Below are 23,121 nucleotides of genomic sequence, written 5' to 3' on the forward strand. Positions count from 1 at the left end.
AGCGGGACGAAGCGCGGGCCGGGGGAGACTCGTTCCTTCACCATGAGGCCGCCGAAAGTGGTGCCATGGCGGCGGCTGGCGGGGGTCTCCTTCGGGATGTACACGGCCGAGGAGATCAGGTGAGGCCCGCAGGGCGGGTGTCCGCTTCCCTGGGCGCTGCTGAGGACTCCAGCTCCCGGTGTGCCCCGCGCCGGCGGGCCTCGGCGGGCGGGAGGCGCGCGGCCTGCGGGGACGGGACGTGTGGCTGCGCCGCGGCCCTCAGCAGCGCTGGGATAGCGGCAGCTGAGTGTACCCCCTGGTTGCTGGGGGGCTGCGAGGTCGCTCAGACCTGTTGCGTGGCCTGGGGCTGCTGGAGGTTGTTGGAGGAGTGGGGAAGGGCTGTGAGTCTGCGGGGGAGATTTCTTGAAGGGACCTGAGGGAAACGGTTTCACTGAGGGCAAATGCCGGGGGCTGCCCTTGGGCCACAACCCCCAGCAGGGCTACAGGCTTGGGGAGGAGTGGCTGGAGAGCTGCCAGTCAGAGAGGGACCTGAGGGGTGATTGACAGCCGGCTGAACAGGAGCCAGCAGTGTGCCCAGGGGCCAAGAAGGCCAATGGCGTCCTGGCTTGTGTCAGCACTAGCGTGGCCGACAGGGAAGGGATCTGACCCCTGTACTCGGCACTGGTGAGGCCGCTCCTCGATTCCTGTGTTCAGTTTTGGGCTCCTCGCCCTAAAAAGGCCATTGAATGACTCGAGCGTGTCCAGAGAAGGGCAACGGAGCTGGTGCGGGGTCTGGAGCACAGGTCTGCTGGGGAGCGGCTGAGGGAACAGGGGGGGTTTAGTCTGGAGAAGAGGAGGCTGAGGGGAGACCTCATCGCCCTCTACAGCTCCCTGAAAGGAGAGTGCAGAGGGGGGGGATGAGTCTCTTAACCAAGTAACAAGCGATAGGAAAAGAGGTAATGGCCTCAAGTTACGCCTGGGCAGGGTTAGACTATATATTAGGAATCGTTTATTTCCAGAAGGGGCTGTTGGGCGTTGGAATAGGCTGCCCAGGGAGGTGGTGGAGTCCCCATCCCTGGAGGGGTTTAAGATTCAGGTTGACCCAGCACTGAGGGATCTGGTGGAGTTGGGAACTGTCAGTGTTAGGTTGATGGTTGGACTGGATGATCTTCAAGGTCTTTTCCAACCTAGATGATTCTATAATTCTGTGAAATGGTCTGTCAGGAGGCAGGGAGGTGGCGCCGGTCCTCTCAGGAGAGTGTCTCGCTGGCAATGGGGTTGGGGGGAACAGGACTATTTGTATGCGCTGCCAGGGTCAGATGGCTGTGGGGTGCAGCATAAACTCACTTTGTGAGGGTGAAAGCTGCACCTCTCTTGGGGAGCTTCCCCTGAGAGGGTGTGTTGGCTTCCCCCCACCTTGCACCTCAGTGCCAGCAGGGCCTGCCAGTGCCTGGAGAAGCCCTGTGGTGGTGAGGTTGGGCTTGTTCCTTGGTGGACGCATGCCTGGAAACCTGACCTGGATCTGAACCTGAGTGTCTGACATGGAAGAGACCTTGCTGGTTTCAACGAGGGGAAAATGATCAGATATTTTAGCACCAGTGTGAGTATTACAGAGCTGAGATCTTTGTTGCAGAGGGCTTTTGTGCAGCTTTTTCCAGCAGGTTATCTCTCCTGGAGTTCTAGAGTGCTGTCAAAGTTTCTTTAGTGTTGGTGTGATGTTAGCATTCTGTATAGTCAAGGATGTAAGATTGTTGTTATCTAGGTGATTTTGCTGCTTTTATACCTCCCTCGCTGCTTGAGAGGACACCGACAAATTTACCTGACTTCTTAATGTAACGGCTGAAGATGTAAAAGAAATATTTGCTGTGGTATGCATGATTGTATTCTGACAATGAAGATAATGATACAGAAATGCCTGCTGCATGCACAAAGTACCCTCAAAAAACATGCTTTCATCAATTAAAAACATCATATAAATACTAAATGTCAATGCTAGTTGTACCATTAAAGTGTATATTATGGCTGTTTGCTGCCACTGATTTTTGTTCTGTTCTTTCAACTTCAGGAAACTGAGTGTAAAACCCATAACAAATCCTCAGTATTTGGATAATGTGGGGAATCCAGCCACTAATGGGCTCTACGACTTGGCTTTGGGACCTCCAGACTCTAGAGAAGTGTGTGCAACTTGTGTACAGAACTTCAGCAACTGTCCTGGTCATTTTGGCCACATAGAACTGCCTCTGACTGTCTACAACCCTCTGTTTTTTGATGTATGTATGCTTAATCATTGCCTTGCTGATGAAATGGGTGATGATGTTCAACCTATCATACAGTTTGTAGTCCTTGAAGGTAGAAAAGATGCTGAGATCTGTTTTCTCTCTAAGTTTAAATGCAATAATAGCAGATGTAGTAGAAAAAGTTTGTTGTGTCATGGTAGTTCAATACAAATAGACTCCTTAGACTTTTGCAAAATACACACTTTGTTGTAACTATTATTTTACTCAATATTGATGAACAAGAGAGGGTGAATGCTGATCACTAAACTATATGTCTGACTGTAGCATTTCATGCCTGAATAGATGGCACAGTAAAAATTGTTAGGTGTTTCCTTTAAATGACTAGTACAAACTTACATGAACAGTTACCTACTTTTACCCTAGGATCTCCAACTGCTTCCTGGACATTCAGGGCTTGTTTTTGCCCTGAGTGTCTGTGCTGTTCGTTCTGCCCAACAGGTTCTCTTATTCCAGAATAATTTATTCTAGAAACATGGATCAGTGTGGATAGAAACCGACAAACCTTTCCAGTAATATGCTGAGTGACACGTATGTGCCAAGTAAATGGAAGAATATAGTGTTATAGGTTTGGTGACAGCAGAATTGAAAAATCCTAAGCTATATAGAAATCCATCAGTCTTTAATTTAAAAAAAAAGCTGTCGGGAAGATTTCTTACAACTGGAAGTCAGACCCACATGATTCTCAGCTTTACAACTGTGGCATTTACATGATATGTGGGATGCCTAATGTAGAGCAGAGATTTGACTTGTGCATCTTTTGGGATAGATGCTATAACTTGTTATGAAAGCTACTGGTGATGGCCAGACTACACTTGTCTCCTAAGTGTTTCATTTAAGTGTTTTTTTGAAGGGTCATCTTTTAAATATGAAAGGATTCCTGGCTCTTAGAGTAGGATTTGCCTTATTCTGGTCTTCTGAAAATTAGATGCATAATCTGATTGTACTTTTTAGCTCTTTCTGGAGTCTGAGGAGTGGGGATATTGCAGAGGAAGGTTCATCTAGCCTGTAACAGGCATCTGAGCTGGGATGAATTTCCCCCCTGACATGCTGACCTCTCCATTTACAGTAGCTGGCTCCTCTATAAGCTATTAATTGAGACTAAAAACGTTACTTTCAGATGATTGAAGTTAGATGAGGTTCATCCCACTTTTAGTACTGTCCCAGCTTTGAGTAAAATACTTGTATTTGATCAAGGAATAAAATCATGTAGCAGCAATTTCTAGCCTTCAAGTCACTGGTGCCATGTGTTGCTAGAGTGAGTTGTGTGCAGAGCTATGCTGAATAATAAAAACCACTGATATTTTCCAAAAGTTTGAGCAGAATGTGGTTGCACGAAGAATCTTGAGGGGCACTGATAGTAGTTGTGACCAGAATGTTCATAGTGTGGAGTTTTGGGTGCTACATTGTCCTTTATGGGACAAGCTGTGAGAAACTGTAATCACAGTGCTACATAAGAGCAGCCTTGGCCCCAGAGTTGCTGTAGATCTAACAGTCTTTTCCTGTTATGTAAATAGTTTGTCTGTTATGTAGATAGTTTGTTGACAGATCATGCTTTGCACCTGAGTTTGTGTGGTTGAAATAATTTTTTTTTCAGTCCAATTATTTATGATTAAATTTAACAATTAGTCTAACTTCTCAATTATAGTAGCACTTTCTGTAACTTCAAACAAATCTATCTATTTGCTTACTGTGCAAGCTAGTAAATCTACCAGGATAACTTTTTTCCCCTTTTCTTTCCAGAAATTATACCTTCTGATTCGAGGTTCTTGTTTAAATTGTCACATGCTGACATGTACTCGAGCTGTGGTTCACTTACTGCTCAGTCAGCTTAAGGTTCTGGAGAAAGGGTTGCTTCATGCTGTCCATGATCTTGAAGTCATTCTGAACAGGGCAAGTATTGTGTATTTCTCTCTTGTTTTTGTTTTGAGTTGGTAGTCCTGTAACTACAGAGCTGTCTCAATTTCTTTCATTCTGTTTCTTTTAGTTTTTAGAGCAATGTGCAGATGCCACAGGTTCAGAAATTGAAGAAGAGTTAAATCACCATGTTCAGGAAATATTACAAAGTTACCAGCTAACAGATCAGTGTTCAAATGTAAGTACAATCAGTGCTTCTCCTGAGATCTCAGGTTTTGTCCTCTTAAGATGGTTATGTGCAGAAGGAAGTCTGTCTTTGTGCAGACTCTAGATTTTGTGCTGGCGTTCTGGACTGTTACATTTAGAAGGCTTTCTCCGTGAAATGTCTGTAATTAAGCTTAAAAAAAATTATTCCTGGTTAGTATAATTTTTAGGTTTCTGGAAAATACACTTTGTGTAGGGAAATGTTTCAGTGGTGTAGATACCATATAAAAATGACCTGGTACTGCTGTCAGTACATTACCTACAGATGTTGATACGTCTCTGTATGATGCTCCAGCTGTTTTGAGCTGTAGAACATTTTTTGAGAACTCGTGAATTGCATTGAAATTTGAGTTATGTAATTGAATTCTCCTTTCTGTTTAAATGCAGTTTAATGTACATTGTTAATTAAAGGAAAATTTTAGTGTATAAAATATTTAAAGGTCTGACATCTTAGAGCAGATATGTTTATGAGCCAAGTTTAATTCCTTCACTGCTTGTTTCAAAACTAACCTTAAGGACTTTGTAAATCCTATGTTCATGAGCAGTCAAAAGAAGTGATTTTTATCAATCTTCTACCTACTTAAAGCTTTTCTCTAATGATGATTTAAAATTGAGTACTGATTTGAAAAATAAAGACTATGAAATAAATTTTAAAAGGAAGGTGCTGAGCATTGAGGAGTGTATGTTTCTAGCAAGTATGGGAAGATGATGGAAGAACACTAGAGATCAGGCTATGAATTAAATTAATACAAGGATGTGTGTGCATTAATACTAATGTTTGTGTTGATGGTTAACATTAATTGTGTTGTGTTTAATGAATTCTTTGTATCAAATTCTTTATTTTTATTATTTTCATTATTTTTAAGTCTTTTTTTTTTTTTTCTGTATCAGGTCAAAAATGTGTGTGAGTGTAGAAATAAACTGATAGCACAGTTCTGGAAAGCACATATGAGTTCAAAGAAATGCCCAAACTGCAAGTAAGTTTAATTGCATGAGGAAGTAAATAGCTGGTGTGAAGTTAAATATTGTGAGCATTTGTATTAAGTTTTATCTGCCTTTCCTTGTTTTCTTTATTTTTCATTTAAGATCTAGGAGATCACTAGTGCGAAAAGAGCACAACAGCAAGCTGACAGTAACCTATCCTTCTACAGTGTATCGTAAGTCAGGAGAGGAAGGCGTTCTGGATGAGCCACTGGGTAAAATATTTGTCTTCCACTCAAATATATTTGCACTTATTTTCCTGTGTTTACGGTGCACAGATTCCTGGCAGTGACTATGCATTTGTGACTCATTTATAAAAAAAAGTAAATAAAACCGTAAGTTCAGCAGTAGGGAGTACCTGACTCCTTTAAATTTCTCTATCTCTGAGCCTTCTGTGCTTTTGCAGCTTTGAGTGTCTGTATGTCATTAAAAGAAGTATAAAGGCATAATCTGTGTCAACGCCAATGTGGTTTTGGCACACTTAAATTTTGGTGGGTAGATGATTTTCTCCTAAATTTTTAGAACAGAGAGACTAGATAAAATATTAACTAGGAGGAAGATGACCAGTCTTACTCCAGAAAGAAACAGGTAATCTTAACTCTCAAGGAAGAACTTAATCTTAAAGAGGTTAAGACAGAAAAGAAAGTAGGCGATACATTCCAGGTTTAATTAACCTAGGTTTGAATCACTTTAAACTTACTTTTTTTCTTCTTGTTGTATCCTTGATCCTTTATACAACTAAGCAGAATTGAAGCAAATTTGAGTGCAAGTTAATTTAATCTTTAGAAAAGATTTATATAGAGAGCTTACTGCATTTGCTAGTCTGTGGTTTAAATACTCGATCTCTGGAGTTGTGGCTGAAGAAGTACAGTGGAAGTGATGGGTTTTAAAGTGGAAAGGTCAGATCTCTGCTTTAACATCCATAACACATTCAACAAAAGCAGGGAAGTTTGTGTATCCCAGTTACTGCTTTTGAGTGAAAACTATGATTTCACCCCTTTAAATTGTAGGGTATGACTTTGGACTTTTTATTTGAGCCCTTTAGGACTGTCCAGAGTCTGAGGGCGTGTTTTATTATACTAGTGAAGAAAATAGTTGTTCTGGAAGGACTGGTGAGTTGCGAGATGTAGAATACCTTGTCTTACCACAGGAAGCTTCAAATCTAGCCATATTCTTGCAGTTTCTATTAACATTCAGAGCTGAAGTACAGGTAAGAAATATCTTCCTCCTGTTAGTGTTCAAAGACCAAGGCTGTAACTCTGCTTGATTACTTTCATTAAGTATTACATTTTCTGAAATGGGATGGACTATACAATTATGTACATTCTGCATAGCCTGTGTCACAGTTGCTTACTGTATTGAATCTTGGAAGGAATACTTCTAACCTTGGCATTGATGCATTAGTGTTTAAGGGATGGAAAGCTTTTCTATGTGAAGGAATGGGGAACTGAAGTCTCAATGTGGAAAAATCTGGATTTCTGAACCTTAGCCAAAAGAAGAGTAGGGAACTTTATCTAATATCATGGGACAATTGCTTTTCATTGTGTACTCTGGCTTCCCTGGGACACAAGGGGCTAGCCTGCAAGAGAAGTGGAAATTGAGACCTAAAATCTCTGGCTTTTTTCTTAAAAAAAAAAAAAAAAAAAAAAAAAAAAAAAACTGCTTTTCAGTGACAAAACCACGTGTTTTCCTTCATTGCTGAAACACTAGTCCAGACTCTTATGAAAACTTATGATATAGATGGGTTACTGACTGTTGCTGTTGTCTCATACAGTTGAATGTTTCATGGGAACCTTGATCTCACTGGTAAATACTTGAATCCAACTTTGGTGTTCCCTAAGGTTGACTCTTGATTTGTGTTTCGGTAAGGAGATGGGATGAAGAAGGGGTCCAGTTCGCTATTAATCAAAGAATACACGTTGGATGTTAAAGTTGAGTTTTATTTCAGTTACTTATGCTGATATCCATAGTCACAGAAATAGCTTATTTTTTCCATACGGGGAAGACTCTTACTTTAGTTAATTTCATATCCCCAAAGCAAATATTTTAGTGATATTTTAATGTAGATGTCAGCCAGTATATTTTGTATGTATTTCCATTCCTTCTCTAAGCTGGCAGCATTTATCACTGTAAGCAAAAAACCCCTTTCAGAATAACCTCTTCTGATTTATTTTTTATTTTTCCTTTTTATTTTTTCAGCTATTGATGAGAGCCAGTTAGGGAAGAGAGGATACCTGACACCAATGACTGCCAAGGAATACATCCTGGCTCTGTGGAAGAATGAAGGTAATGGCTGTTAAGAGCAATGTTACTTTGTTTTCTGTAGCTTTTAGTGGACAAAGTCAGCAAATGTTCCTGAAGAACTCCTTGACAAATCTTTGCCTTTTGCCTTAAGGGCTTCTGGCTGCAAGACAGATTCTGGTGACAGGAGGGCTGGTAGCTAGTGAATGCAGAGACCTGGATTCAATGAATAGTTTGATCACAATTGTTAACAGAGAATTTGATGTTTATATGGTGCTGCACCAAATATTCCCTACAGTTACATTGGTTAAAGACCAAGAATGTATTTCAGGTCTCTTTTGAGTTCCCTGTGCTATGAATTTGTATGCAGTTGCCAGGAAAAGCCAAAGCAGTTACATGTATCAGTCACAGCTAGTAGTTGGAAACTGTTTCTTCTGCTGTTCCACTTTTTTCTTTTGCTATACTCCTTATTTCTGTTCAGAGTTGTTTCTAAAAAATCATGTTATGTGACCAAAAAGAGCAATGGCAGTTCAGTCGAAAGTATGCCGAAATATTTTTATTTTAAACATTTTTGCTCATATTTAACTTAGCATATTCTTTTGACTTGATTGACCAAATGCACCCGGGGATTTGGATTCCAAAACCATAGCAGTGATAACGAGTTTATCTTTTCTTATTGTTTTAGGTTTCTTCTTGCGTTATCTCTTCCCTGGGATGGATCCCCATGACAGTTCTGGATTCAGTCCAGACATGTTTTTTTTAGATCTACTTGTGGTTCCACCTTCAAGGTAAAATTTCCCCAGAAAGATTGTTGTAGAAATCACAGGATTTAGCACTTCTCAGGAGTTGGAGATGCAAACATCTGTAGTATAGACACTGGTCTGCTAAAGCATCAGTGGAGTGTTTAAAAAAAAAAAAAAAAAAGTCACAGCACTAACTGATAAGTTTTGTTATAACTTCAAATGAGTTTGTTAAAGGACTGAAATACTATTACTTTCATAATGTATTTTAGTATTAGTGCTTTAAATTATTATAGAACATGATAACAAGAAATTCTACTAGTACTATACAGTTAAGGAATCATTCCTTTTATGACCGTCCAGTATAATAAATTAATTTTTAAATACTTGCTGTTAGTTTACAGGGATTATTTTTCATGTGTTGAAGACTTGGCTTAGAATGTTTCAGGTTTCTCATGCTATTTTCAGTGGCTTTAGTCTTCTAAAGTAATTTTGATCTGCTGTAGGTATCGTCCTGTAAATCGTGTTGGAGACCGACTATTTACAAATGGTCAGACTGTGAACTTGCAGGCTGTCATGAAAGATGCTCAACTGATACGGAAGCTCCTGGTTTTCATGGCAAAAGAACAATGTCAGCCAATAAAAATTGCAGAAAAAATCCAAACAGTAAGAGTTGCTGGTTATCTTACTCTGCTTTTCGGGTATGTAGGTTGAGTTCAGGTAGTTGATTCCTGTTTAAACTGTTGCAATAACAGTTTTTGCCTGGGCTGTTCCAGTATGTGCTATTGTCCATAGCTTTTTGGTTTTTGTTTTTTTTTTCTAATGCCACTTTCTGCTCACCCATCTGGTGCAAAGGGAGAAACATTTTACACAGACTCCTTTAGTCAAGATTTTTGTGTTAGATCACTGTATGTGAGACATAAAGGGCTCTTGTTACTGGAGAATGAAATATATACAGCACAAACAGTTCACAAAAAAACTTTTCCAGCATCTCATCAAATTAAAAATGATGGGGGGGAAAAAAACCACTTTATCTTCTAAGCCTAGTAGAGCCAACTGTGATCGTGGTTATTTCTGACCATCGATGTTTAAATAGAACCAAGAAATTCACACATTAATTAGTAACAATTCTTGTTTGCTACTCATGGTCATATAGTGACAAATAATAATGTATGTCATGATGCCTCTTCTCATATTTGCTCATGAATTGTGATATTGAGAGTTCTTTGGCAGTGGTCTTAGTTTCAGCTGAACGTGATTTACATCTTAAGTGTAAATCATTTTGAAAACATTTTTAGTTACTCAGAATTTAGCCACTAGGTGGAGATCTGTTCTTAAAACATTTGATGTGACAGAACGTTAATGTGTTTCGGGTGTGAATGGTATACTGACTTTTAGACTGAAAAGAAGGTCATGTAGGTGATAAAAAGCTCTTGGATTTACGTTATTTTTATCTAAAAATACGACTTTCTGGTAGCACAGTGATGTGTACCAGTAACATCTAATTTGAAAAGAGGACTGTCACTTACAAAGTGATTAACATTAAGATGATTATCAATCATCTTAAAAATCCCACTGGTTTATGTAGCTGTAGTGTTTGGAGATCTCCCATCCAAGTCAGTTTCTAAAGCTTAACAGCAGACCTGCCTGAGGCACTTGGTTGTAATAATTTGAAAGTAAAGTTTATATTGGTAAAGTTGCTTTTTTTTTTTTTTTTTTTTAAATTATTGTCTTTAATGCAATGCAAAATAGTGGTCAATGTTTCATTTGCTATTTAATACTATAATTTCAGCCTATTAAATTGAAGGTATTTTTTGTTAAGTTGAAGTTTCTAATTTCTGTTTCTATAGGAGGCAGAAGAGAATAATGAACCTCTGGACCATTCTGTCCTGACAATGATTCCAGGACAGACCATTGCAGATAAGCTGTACAATGCTTGGATTCGTCTTCAGAGCCATGTCAACGTTGTATTTGATAGTGACATGGACAAACTAACGACAGAAAAATACCCTGGTATTCGTCAGGTGGGTAGCAGGCAGAATCTTAGGGAGTCTGGACTTTGTGTGTCACAGACAGTTAAAACAAGAGAAGTTGATGGAATTAGAAAAAAGTGAAATATTTGTGGTTAATATATAGTCATTTTCATGATGCCCATTGCTGTAATATCTGGAGAATCTGTCTGATGTTGCATGCTTTCACATTTTAGTCATTACCTTCTGTTTTCAAAGCTATTAGAGAAAAAGGAAGGGCTGTTCCGCAAGCACATGATGGGAAAGCGTGTGGATTTTGCTGCTCGATCAGTCATTTGCCCTGATATGTACATTGGTACTAACGAGATTGGCATTCCTATGGTAAGTTTCTTTTTTTTTTTCCTTTCACCTTCGTAGCAAGCAGTTTAAAATGTAGAGATTTTCTGACTCATCGACTCTTTCCTGCCCAGTGTGTCATAGCTGTATGTTACTACCATGTGTTAATGAAGAAGGGGCATTGAAGAGCAAGAAATTCTTACCACTGTACTGAACACCACATCTGGGAAAGAGGAGTTAAAAAAAAAAAAAAAAAGCTGTACTTGCTTCCTGGGATTATGAATTGGTGCAAACTCTATAAGTACATCCTGTTTCTCCTGGGGTATTTGTACAGTGTGTATCTTGTTAAAGAAAGGCTGTAATAACATCACCAACTTCATTCATCTTTAATGATTTTTAACCACACAGACATGACAGCAAGCCTGAATTTGAGCTTTTCATTATATCATTTCTGCTTGCTTATCTGCAAACAGTGGACCTGGTGATACTTTTTCTCTATATTTGTTGGTTTGTTTGCAGAATCTAAAATCATGCTTTCTTCTTTTTAATTGTTTATTGAGTTTTCCTTTTCTACTGCAGTAGAAAATCATAAAAAGGACATAATTTCTATTCTTACAGTAGAGGATTTTCAAATAGAAATATATTTATTTGGCATGACAGTAGATGGAAGAGGAGATGCATCCAAGTAATTTATGCTTACATTGCATGTGTTAACATTTGGGTTTTTTCAGTGACTTAGTACTGGTTTAAGTCAAAGTTGAAAAACTTGTTATTTCTTGCCTCTTTTCCCTCCTGTCTAGGTATTTGCTACTAAACTGACTTATCCTCAGCCAGTCACTCCCTGGAATGTCAAAGAGCTGAGACAGGCTGTCATAAATGGCCCAAAGGTTCACCCTGGGGCCTCCATGGTCATTAATGAGGATGGATCTCGTACACTGTTGAGTGCAAGCAGCCTGACCCAGAGGGAAGCCTTAGCTAAGCAGCTCCTCACTCCTTCTTCAGGTGCGCCCCAATCAGGACTGAAGATTGTGAGTATGACAAAAGGCTTGTCAGACCCTCCTACATATGTGGTGTGGTGGATTTTTTTTTTTAATATTGCTACTACTCTCCTTGCTAGTGATTCAAATGGGCCTGCTCACAAAAGACTCCCAGGGCAGGGTTATTTTGTCTTGTAGTAGGTCAGTGAGAAAAAGTGGGAGGTGTGTGGGAAGAAAAGCTTGATACTTTTTCAAATTCTAAAACATTTTTCCATCCTGAATTTTACTCTCCTCATTGTATGCAGTGTGTGTCATTCATCTTGCCAGGATGTGAATTAGTTTTTCTTCTGCAGTTGTCTTCTTGCAAAGTCTTAGCAGTATGGAAGATAAAATGTTGCTTCCATTGTATGTTTTTATGTCCTTCTACCTCCCTGTCCTTCTCAGCAAATTCTGTCTTCTTTTTCCTCTCTTTTTGAAATATTAAATATATCCTGTATTTGGAGCAGTTTTTTGGTGGTAGTTCTGAAAGCTGAAATTCAGTATGCTTGTAGAGTAGGTACAACACAGGCAGTTGATGTGACATGTCTTTGAGGAGTAGAGTGCCTGTGAGTATGTAGAAGTAGAGTCTGTACATCTACTGTCTGTCTACTTCTGTATGAAGTGGAGTCCTCTGGTCAGTGTCAGTGGTGCTAAGTAGTGGCACTGACCAGGGGAGGAGCAGTCTGTGTTTTAGCACTGACTGCTGTAACCTGGGATCCATCTTTCCATCACTGTCTCATTTTACAGATGACAAAACAAGAAACAACCACACCAATAACCATCTGTTTGTACAGACATTAATGTTTGTGAAATGTCTAGTGTTTATATCAGTTTTTTCTTTGGAGCTGCTGGAGGGTTTGAGTTCTCTGTGCTACAGCTTAATCAACCTTTGAATAACTTAATAACTATCTCTGTCCCTTGCAAGAGTTCAGAACTTCTATCTAGCTGCTAAGGCAGCATGGTGATGAATAATCTTTTCACAATGTCTGTTATGTATACTCTAATAGGGGCATAGTGGAGATTTAATATTTAAGATAGAGTATTTCTGTGATGTCAGTTCTCTCAGAACCTGTCCCAGAGGTAAACATAGACTATACAAACAGTTTATCATACTCCTGTTGATAATCACTTAAATGGATATATGGGTGTTAGTGACAGAGAAATTAAAATGAGATGGGTTTGAGAGACTCCATTCTAGATAGGAATATATTGTGTTGTACTCAAATCTGGAATTGTAACTCAGAGATCTCTGGCCACAGCTTCAACTACTGGGTCATATTATTAACTTATTCTAGGATGTTCAGTGCTGGGTGTATGGTGACAGGTATTATCAATTCAGCCCTCTGAGCTTTGGATAAATAGTGGGGTTTTTCTCATTTATAAATTACATAATTTTCTTTCTTTTTCAGACTTTGATCCCTGTATAGCCAAGGGATAGGAGAGATTGGTAGAGCATGAATTGCAGGCTGTTAATTTGGTTTGATCACTGTGGTTTGTGGGAGTTAATGGAGGATATGCAGCCTCAGAGTGTGGTTTGGTGAAGAGCAGAGGGCATTCAGGGACAAGTAGTCTTGATTCTCTCGCAAAGTTTTGCTCAGAACATTAATACTAGAAAGAAAATGTTTTGGATATGTGTAGATTTTAAGATGCAGACTTTTCAGAGGCGTGCACGGAAATGCCTTATAGGCAGCAATCATAATTCTCTTGCAGGTATGTCGACATATTAAAAATGGAGATGTTCTTTTACTGAACCGCCAGCCCACTCTTCACAGACCCTCCATCCAAGCTCACCGGGCCCGAATCCTGCCTGGAGAAAAAGTGCTGAGGCTTCACTATGCCAACTGTAAGGCTTACAATGCTGATTTTGATGGTGATGAAATGAATGCCCATTTTCCACAGAGCGAGCTGGGTAGAGCAGAAGCCTACACCTTAGCCTTTACTGATGAACAGTACCTGGTTCCAAAGGTAAGTAAAGCTGTCAGATAAACTTATTCCTATGTGAAATCACTTTGACTTTTTTGTTTGTTGTTTGGTTCGGTTTAGTTTGTCTAATGATAAATTGATTTTTTTTAATTTATTTTTGAAATTTATTCCTGGTTTCTGTTCTGTATCCACTTGTGGTTCTCTTCATCTAAAGAAGGCACAGCACATCCAAATCATCTCATTCCTCTTAATGTCCAGAAGAGATTTAATAAAGAGATGTGCTGTGATAATGAGTTCTTTACAAATTCCTTGAGTGCTTTTGTCCAGCTGGAATAATTTCGGGAGCTGCTAGCATGTGATTTAGCCCACCCAGCCCTTTTCTTGTTATCTCTTTAGGATGGGAAGCCACTTCCAGGCTTGATCCAGGATCACATGATTTCTGGAGTCAGCATGACAATCCGGGGCTGCTTTTTCACCAGAGAGCAGTATATGGAACTTATTTATCGAGGACTAACAGACAAAAAAGGAAGAATTAAAGTCTTTCCTCCTGCCATTATGAAACCACAGCGATTATGGACAGGAAAACAGGTAGTTTACAATTTAATGGGTTAAAGAATGCTGGTGTTTCCAAAGTAAGCAGAATGCTAATGTTAAAACCAGTGCTGCTGAGAGTTGTTGAAAAGCCAGGTCCCATCATCTAATGAACACCATGTAGATCTTGGTGTGGGTGACCTATGAGAGTTGTCTTTTGTTTCAAATGACAGTATTAGACTACTACTTTTACTTGCTGCACTGCACAGTCTTGCAGATAGAAATATAATGCTGCAGTTTACAGGCATGGGAGCAGAGAAGGAATTTGTTCATCATAGTAAACTAAGTTATGCCACTCCATGCTTTTAAATCTCTGAACAATGTCTGTAGGTAAATATTCTGGTGTTTGACTTTTTGGTTGCGATCATCATTATGTTGATGTAATGTCTGGGAAACCCAAGGTAGTCCTTCATTTCGTACTATTTAAGAAAGTTTAACATTCAAACCAAGTATTATGTATTTCTTGTATCAGAGTAGGAGAAATTATCTGCCAGTTTTTCTTATAAAGCCCAACAGTCAAAAATTTTTTTTAATCTATGTAATTATTAAAAGAATCTTTGGTGCCATATATTTCTGAATAATTGTGTCTCAGCTCATTCATCTTTCAAAGGCTAGAGTAGCAAGAGGATATTCCTGTCTTGTAAACTTGAGATTTCTGAGCTTTTAATGCTTTGCTGTCACTGCAAAAAATATGTCTAGGATGTTGCTTTTCTCCTCCATGCTAAATACTTTATGTTGAGAAGGAAATAAATAGTTCCTGCCGCTCTTCCTGCTTCTTTATAGGTTGTTTCTACATTGTTAATAAACATCATTCCAGAAAACCATGTCCCACTGAATTTGACTGGGAAAGCTAAGATTGGTGGAAGAGCCTGGGTAAAGGGACCTGCAAACAGATGTCTGAATCTTGATTCAATGTGTGAATCGCAGGTATGCTGGGGAAGCAGCCCTGGAGGCTGGGCTGGGATGTAGTGTAATAAAATTGTGTATACAGTAGAGGAATGGGGAGGGAAGCAGGCAGATGACAGTGAAAAACAGTTACTGCCAGATTAGAGGATAGATCTGGGGATCAGGAAAAACTCCATTCTGATCCTGCTTCATACAGATTCCCTCTGTTGTTAGACCATATGTCTTTGTCGTTTGACTTTATAGGTGTAAAAATACAAATGGTGTTAGAAATTTTATTTCTACTATAAATTCTGGAAGTACAGATACATATTTAACTGTTCATCAGTATGTGGGCTTTTAAAACTTAAATTTTGTGTAGATGACAGAAAAACTTGTAGAGATCATAAGTTCAGATTTTTTTTTTTTCATGAGTAGCTGTGTTTTATTCTTCAGGTTATTATTAGAAATGGGGAGTTACTGTGTGGAGTCTTGGACAAAGCTCACTTCGGCAGCTCTGCCTATGGCCTGGTCCACTGTTGCTATGAAATCTATGGGGGTAAAACCAGTGGAAAAGTGCTGACATGTCTAGGACGCCTCTTTACTGCTTATCTGCAACTGTACAGGGGATTTACAATGGGTGAGTAACACAAGCAATAATTCGCCAGTACTGTGGTGCAGCACCTCCTGAGATATAAACCAAATATTGTTGGGTATAATACACACTGAGAGTTCTGTAAATAAAATTTTGCAAGACTGTCCTTGAGTGGAATAGCTGTTTGTCAGCCCTTTTTTTTTGTCTTGTCTTTTTTGTTCTGGTTGGTGCATAGGTGACCTTCTAAGCATGTAGAGGAAGTATATTCTTGAATATGTCCATTGAGTTCTCTTTTCTGTCCTGCCTAGTCAAAGTGTACACAGTCTAAATGTCTTGTGTTGAAATTCTGTTTAGATCAAAACCTCTTATGAGTCTTTGATATTTTTACTTCTCTGAAAAAAAAACCTGTTGCATAGAAACCAGAACAACTGATAAAGTGAGATGGAAAAACTTTGTGGGGTTCTTAGCCAAGTCTTGCATATCTCATTCGACTGGAAATCTTTTGGTAAATGTTTGACTTTCATTACAGCTTTACAAACTCATACAAAAATGCACTTGGCAGGCAATAAAAATATGACCTTACTGTACTCTCTTCTTGCAGTAGTTGAAATATTTCAAATTACCACATAGAGCTTTGCAAGATGTTTTTATACTAATGAAATACTTAGAGTATATAGCAGCAGAAGGGTTTAAATTGGCTTTTATCTGAAGGCACAATATGATCACTTAGGTATAGACACGGTCAGCTGGTAGACAGCTGTAGTGAGGAACCAGCAGGCTTCTGTCAGCCAAGGAAAAGGGAAGATCTTTTTGAAGTGAGGAAGGTGATTAATTGACTGTAAGACACAGAAAATACATCTTGAGAGCCAGGGTGCAAAAGCTAGTTAGGAAAACATAATGAGCTTGGGATCATTGGGTAGTTAAAACATCAGCAAAAGAGAAGTGGGACTGGAGCAGGAGCCTGGGATTTGGTGGAGATGATTTGAGACTGAGCAAAATGAGACTTTGGGATGAGATGAATAAGGTTCAGGAGGAGGAGGTAAAGTAGAAGAGACAAGGTTGTAATGGGAAAAGGTGAGCAGGACTGAACAGAAAGAGTGAAAATAGAGGGACATGTGACAGAGCCATAGTCTCCTTTTCCTTGGAAGAGTGTGTGCAACTCAGTAGTAAAGCATCCCACTTTGTCCCCCTACAACTGCTTTACATTTAATGTGGCAGAACCTCTGGAGGTGATCTGCTGCTCCCTGCTCAAAACAAATCCTGCCAGATGAGCTTGTGCAGGGCTGTGTCCACTCGAGTTGTATCTCCAGGCATGGAGATACAGCCTCTCTTGGGTCCCCGTGCCAGCATTTGATCATATATGTCGTCAAAATTTTTTTCCTCTTGAAGAAGAATTTTATTTGCTTGTATCTTTAGAGGACAAACACATCTTTCAGCCACTCATCCAACACGTGTTCCAGTCACTTTAGTGACCCTTTTAGTGACTTTTGCAGGTCTCTTTAAAAATACCTTACAGGAGTTAGGGTTCCAACATTTGATTTGTTCTAAACAGTTGTTCTCCTGGTCCTGTCATCACAAGGGTCTGTACTTTTAGTTTGCCTTTTTAAAAAAAGCTAGGAAATAACAGAATCTGCAAATTTCAACTCATAGAAACTTGGATGGAAAAGAAAAAACAGTTTGATGCGGCTGGTCTGTAAAACATTTGTTTGTGCAAGTGCACTGATTAAGATTTTATAGACACTGTTGAAGTTAAGACTTCTTAAAGTTAGGGAGTTGATTTTACAACCTCAGTATGTAGCTTAGTTGATGTTGCATGGGGTTTTTGACAGCCTAGCCTATGTCTTCTCCCTCAAAAAGCCACTCGGAATTTTTTTTTTTTTTTTGGTCAAGCTGCAGTTAGCCTGATTTTAACAATTACTATGTCTTTAATTGTGGCTTTCTTTTCCAGCTCTTTGCTCTCAAATGTGGAACCAAATGTGGTTGGTTCCTTGGTTATTTTTCAGTTTAGATCATTGTGTGCTCTGCTTTTCTTCTTTAATAGGGATTGAAGATATTTTGGTTAAACCCGAAGCAGACCACAAAAGAAAAAAAATCATTGAAAAGTCACGCCGGCATGGTATTGAAGTAAGTCTGTCTTGCAAAATTTTTTTTCTCCCCATAATTAAAAATGTTTTAAATTCTGCCCTGTTTAATCATGCCTGCTTAGCACCTAAAAGCCTCCATGTTTTTCTTTCAGGCTGTTAGAGCTGCTCTTAATTTGCCAGAAACAGCATCATGTGAGGAGGTCCAAGGGAAATGGCAGGATGCCCATCTCTGCAAAGACCAGAGGGATTTTAACATGGTTGATATGAAATTCAAGGAGGAAGTAAACAGTTACAACAATGAAGTTAACAAGGTTGGCATCGAGACATCTGTGTACGCTAATCTTGTTTGGAGGCTTTCTTATTAAGTTAATTTAATGTTGATGAGGGGTGCCTGACTGCTCTGGAGGCTGAAGCTTTCCATCTGTCCTCAGCATGAAGCTTCATGTACTGCCTCATCAACCTCAACCTTGTCTTCCCTGAATAAGAAGGCTTAATACTCAAGATGCTTTTAAAATTATAAATAGGAATGTTTGTGATTAGTCATCCTTTCACTTTCTTAAAGCCTTCAACAGGAATTGCTTTGGTTTATTATTTTATTAATAATGGTTTGGATTTGTTCCTTTTACCCCACCACAACTCTTTAGGTTTGTATGCCCCTTGGTCTCCACAGGAGCTTTCCAGATAACAATTTGCAGTTGATGGTACAGTCAGGAGCCAAAGGATCCACTGTAAATACAATGCAGGTAATGACAGCCAGAATACCTAGCAGCTGTAGGTGTTGATGAGATTTGTCCTAGAAGTAAGCAGTTCAGAAGATCTTGTGTGGATATCTAATATTGAAGCAAGATTTTATTCTGGCCTTGAGGGATAGAGGCCTTTGGCATGGAAAAATTTTACAAGAGTGTAAAAAAGACCTCAGCGGGTGATGGAGGAGAGTCAGTGTTTATTATAACCTTCTATTTCTGAATCGGTTCTCAGTACCTTAGGATTTATAGGAAGAGCAGACCACCTTTTTAGAAGGAATGCTGCAGATTATACAAACAAACCTACTGTAGGAGAAAGACCTCTTCCTGGCTCCTGTTGGAGACTGACCCCTCTGTTTCCTTTTTCTACTACTGAATAGGAACAACTAAATCTTGCTTTTGATTTTGGGAGAAATGGCAAGGATGCTTTTTAATTTTGCCTTCTGCAACACAGACACCAGGCAAGAAACACTATATGAAAAGGCAATCTAAATTTTTGTCTCTGAGAGAGAATGATCGAAGCTCGAGAGTGGGTTTTGTTTGGTTTTTTGTTCTATTTTTAGTACACTGCTGAGAGGTAGTCAGGGTAATGTAGAGGCTTAAAAAATATTTACAATATTTTTAGTTTCACATCTCTTTGTATGAAAATAAGCATACAGATTGAGAATGGAAATGTTGAGGATGAGTCAGGGGGCTGGAATAACTTAAAAAGACCAGATGAGATCTACATGTCTTTTCTGCCTGTCAGTAGCAATTACATTTAATGAACATGTTGACATTTAATTGAAGAACATCTAGTGAACACTTTTAATTTTTTTACCAGGTTTTAAAAAAAAAAATTGTTGAACTTTTTTGTGAGCAAAAAGTTGGATGGAAAAGTGATGTTTCTTTTTTCCTGTCCATATTTAGATTTCTTGCTTGCTGGGCCAGATTGAGTTGGAAGGTCGAAGACCCCCACTGATGGCATCTGGCAAATCACTGCCATGTTTCCAGCCTTATGATTTTTCCCCTAGCTCAGGAGGATTCGTGACAGGCAGATTTCTCACTGGGATCAAACCTTCTGTAAGTTTAATACTGCTTGTGCTTATGCTGAAGTCTATTTAAATCTTGGTAATTTAATACACAGTGTCTGTGATAAATCAACTTTGTTCACCCAAATTTCATATATAGCTTTTGAGAAAGAGCATAAATTGCCAGTCTTGGTGTACTTCTTAGCAGAATGCTGATGGTATTGTGCTTATGTTCAGGAATTCTTCTTTCACTGCATGGCTGGCAGGGAAGGTCTCGTGGATACAGCTGTCAAAACCAGCCGTTCTGGGTACCTACAAAGGTAAGAGGCTTGGTTTAGAATTTGAGCCTTTAAAAGGTCCTTTTGTTTGGAGTTTTGGGTGGAATTTTTTGGGTTTTGTTGTAGGGTACTGTAGACTGGAAAAAGTGCCTGTACTGCTTATATTACCTTCAGTGTACTTGCTTTGTGGAAGAGTGTTTACTGAGTGTTGAATGTATGTTCTAATGCCAACTTTCTAGAGGACTAGATCAAGTGGAACTTTATCATCTCTAGCTTACTTCTAGCACATAGCAGCAGCAACTTTTCTTTTTGAAGAAATCTTTTTCGTGGTACAAGTAAAAATGTACAAATTTCAAGCAACTCTAGTTTTTCTTGGCCACATAGTGTGGCACTCATCTTTATTCAAGCAACATCTCCGTATATAGAAGATGGAACTTTTTGACAGGAGAAATGGAGAGTAGTTTGCTATTTTAAGTCACTTCAGTCCAAGGAAACTGGAGGGAGCACCATGCAGAAAGCTTTGCAGTATCTTTATGCATTTCACCTGTGTTGTGTCTGTATGATTTTTGCTTTCCAGAATTCCTGATCAGCCCTTAAGTGCACTTAGATATTAATGAAAACAGTATTTTTCATGCTAGAGGTATATCGTCCTTGTTCCTTTGTAGCCTCTTAAGTGGTTTGTTGGGTTTTTTTCTTTGTTTTTTCTTCTGGAACAGGTGTATCATAAAACATTTGGAAGGACTGGTAGTTCAGTATGATCTGACTGTACGAGATAGTGATGGCAGTGTGGTGCAGTTTCTGTATGGAGAAGATGGGCTTGATATCCCTAAAACTCAGTTCTTACAACCTGAGCAGTTTCCTTTCATTGCAGAAAACTATGAGGTACAACACCTAAATCTTAAGTACTTATATGGGGTGAAGAGGGAGACTGAAATGCATGGTTAGCATCTGGCATATCTGTTAGGGATCCAGTGGCATAGTTGTTTCTCTCAGTCACTGTCAGACTGAGTTACGTTTTTGTTTGCCGTTGTATTCAAAATATGGAAGCAAATCCTAAGCCTGTGGCATAATTTAAGCAGTTTCAATTTCAGCAGAGACCCAAGCACTCTTCCTATTCTCGTCTATTCTAATTCTGCACTTGGATTCAACACAGATGACTTTACTCTTCAGTCTGTCAAGTTTGGTTAACTTCCTTTTACATCATCACAGCTTATTAAAGAATGGCAATAGTCACATAAAGATATAAGGGGTTTTGTCTCAGTTGGGTTGAAAACCAATTTTAAAATGTTTTACAGCAGCTGAACATTTTGAGTGGCAGCAGATTACTTTTTTGGTTTGCTTTGCCTTCTCTGCTACAGTGAGCATAAAGAGGAGAATAATGATACAAGTAACTTTCTTATAGGTAATCCAGAAGACAAACCATCTGGATGAAGTTTTAGCAAGGATAGAGTCTCGCCAAGCTAACCAGCAGTTCAAAGCCATCAAAAAGTGGCGAGTCAGGCACCAAAACTCTGTGCAAAGAGAAGGTGGTTTTCTGTTGTTTTCCCAAAAGAAAATGGCCAGTGTAAAAGCACAGATTCCAGGTGGAGAAATCAAAAATGGAAGAGATCCTGCTACTTTACAGGTAACGCAGAAGCAGTTGAATTGACTGAGCCCTTTAAAAAAGTTGCTGAATTCCATGATTTTCTTTTAAATTTCTTTTATGTCCCAGACTGTTTCACAATCTCCTTAAAACAAGTTGCCTTTTGAAGGAATCACATCAGCTGTGTGAGTGGTGAAGCTGAGATTCATTTATTAAAGTCTGTGGGCCCTAATGCTAGGGCAGAGGTCAAAACCTCTAAGCTAAAAATGATTTTAAAACCAGCTCATGTTTATGGGTAGTTTTGGGGGATTGTTTTTAGTTGGTTGGTTGTTTAGTGGTGGGTTGGTTTGTTTTCATGTACACAGAGAAGATTTCTCTTGGATGGACAGATATCTGTGAGCTGGATGAGAACCTGTTTAAATACAGAGATCAGAGGACTGATCCAGCCCTGCCTAATGTTTCAAAAAAGTACTCTTGCTTAAGGCTCTTGTACATTTATATGTTATAGCTTCTAATGAAGTCTCTGTGTATGGACACAAAGGAGCTGGTTCACATCCTTGCTTTCACAAGGAATTTACCCTGGTAGTATGTGGACAGTTAACATGAAACTCCAGGTTGAAGGTGTTGAGATGCACAACTCTGTGAGCTTGTCTGCAAATGTTACACCTAATCACTGGTTCATTTATTCACCTATGCTGAATTCATGTTGCTGTTGGCACTTGATAACGTTCAAAACAATTTGGCCTGGGGATCAATTTATGGTTTGTTTTTTTTTTTTCAGTCAATAGGTAGATAAAGATACATGTTTATCTCTGTCTCAGTATATTATAAAGCTCAGTGGACAGACTTTCATGTCATAAGCCAGTTCCTCCTTTGTAAAACAGCAAGGCATGTAAAAGATTAGCTCATTTTCTATATTGATTTTTTTTTTTAAGTTGGCATTAACTTTTTCCTTTATTAAATGCAACGTTTTAAATGTTACTTGAAAGACTAGGAAACCAAAGAATAGAAATAAAACCAATCAGCATACATAAGATGCAAGCTGTGTGTAAGGTCTCTGCTGAACTACTGGGCTTGAATGTTGGCAGCTGAGAATAGGAGAAGGTCCTTTGTCATGCCAGCTTTAGACAGGCGAGGTGGTAGTCAGCTAGAAGTAAAGACTTAAGTATGTTGAGGGGCTCACTCCCAAGTTAAAATCATTCTTAGAGGGCTGTATTTCACTGATTTCTGGAGTAGTTACTATGGATAGATAAGTTTGACTATTTCAAGCATTTAAAGAATCTTGAAATCATTTGGGATGAAAGGTGTTAAATATCAGAAAATGGAGAAGACCACATTTGTAGCTGTTTGCTGTGTTAAGTACACCCTTAAGTTTTATGCAGGTAATCTTTTCTTCCTTTCCATTGCTTGTTTGCTGGTGGAAGCAGTGTTACTTGGTTTTGATCTTATTATGGATAAACCAGTCTGCTTAAAAATCTCTTCTTATTTTCAGTTATTGAAGATGTGGTATGAACTAGATGAGAAGAAACGACGGAAGTATCTGAAGAAAACAAATAAGTGTCCTGACCCAAGCCTTGGTGTTTGGCGTCCAGATACTTACTTTGCATCTGTTTCAGAAACATTTGAAAATGGAGTTGAAGAATATATCAACAAATGGGAATCAGAGAACAGACTAAGTTATATGTGCCCAGTGCTTTCTTCTGATAGGTAATAATTTCTGTGTCTTTACTTCTTTGTGCTGAGCCATAAACCAAT

At 39.1% G+C, this 23,121-nt stretch overlaps 1 protein-coding gene across 1 annotated transcript in view; it reads left to right on the forward strand.

The window, feature by feature from the left end:
* Positions 1-6: 6 nt before the first annotated feature.
* POLR1A (RNA polymerase I subunit A) overlaps positions 7-23,121 on the forward strand; it is a 35,807-nt gene continuing 12,692 nt past the window's right edge. The window contains exons 1-24 of the mRNA XM_026847120.1: positions 7-119; positions 2,045-2,249; positions 4,017-4,166; positions 4,261-4,368; positions 5,286-5,371; positions 5,481-5,590; positions 7,575-7,661; positions 8,302-8,404; positions 8,863-9,022; positions 10,207-10,380; positions 10,585-10,707; positions 11,463-11,690; positions 13,389-13,643; positions 13,998-14,189; positions 14,976-15,119; positions 15,531-15,714; positions 17,711-17,793; positions 17,906-18,064; positions 18,398-18,496; positions 19,406-19,558; positions 19,744-19,826; positions 20,501-20,666; positions 21,187-21,408; positions 22,859-23,073. Of these exons, the coding sequence (XP_026702921.1) occupies positions 43-119; positions 2,045-2,249; positions 4,017-4,166; positions 4,261-4,368; positions 5,286-5,371; positions 5,481-5,590; positions 7,575-7,661; positions 8,302-8,404; positions 8,863-9,022; positions 10,207-10,380; positions 10,585-10,707; positions 11,463-11,690; positions 13,389-13,643; positions 13,998-14,189; positions 14,976-15,119; positions 15,531-15,714; positions 17,711-17,793; positions 17,906-18,064; positions 18,398-18,496; positions 19,406-19,558; positions 19,744-19,826; positions 20,501-20,666; positions 21,187-21,408; positions 22,859-23,073 (3,566 nt within the window). The 5' untranslated portion in view covers positions 7-42. The remainder of the gene's footprint in view (positions 120-2,044; positions 2,250-4,016; positions 4,167-4,260; positions 4,369-5,285; positions 5,372-5,480; positions 5,591-7,574; positions 7,662-8,301; positions 8,405-8,862; positions 9,023-10,206; positions 10,381-10,584; positions 10,708-11,462; positions 11,691-13,388; positions 13,644-13,997; positions 14,190-14,975; positions 15,120-15,530; positions 15,715-17,710; positions 17,794-17,905; positions 18,065-18,397; positions 18,497-19,405; positions 19,559-19,743; positions 19,827-20,500; positions 20,667-21,186; positions 21,409-22,858; positions 23,074-23,121) is intronic.

Source organism: Athene cunicularia, assembly GCF_003259725.1.
Source record: "Athene cunicularia isolate RWA chromosome 4 unlocalized genomic scaffold, athCun1 chr4_part1, whole genome shotgun sequence".
Classification (NCBI taxonomy): Eukaryota; Metazoa; Chordata; class Aves; order Strigiformes; family Strigidae; genus Athene; species Athene cunicularia.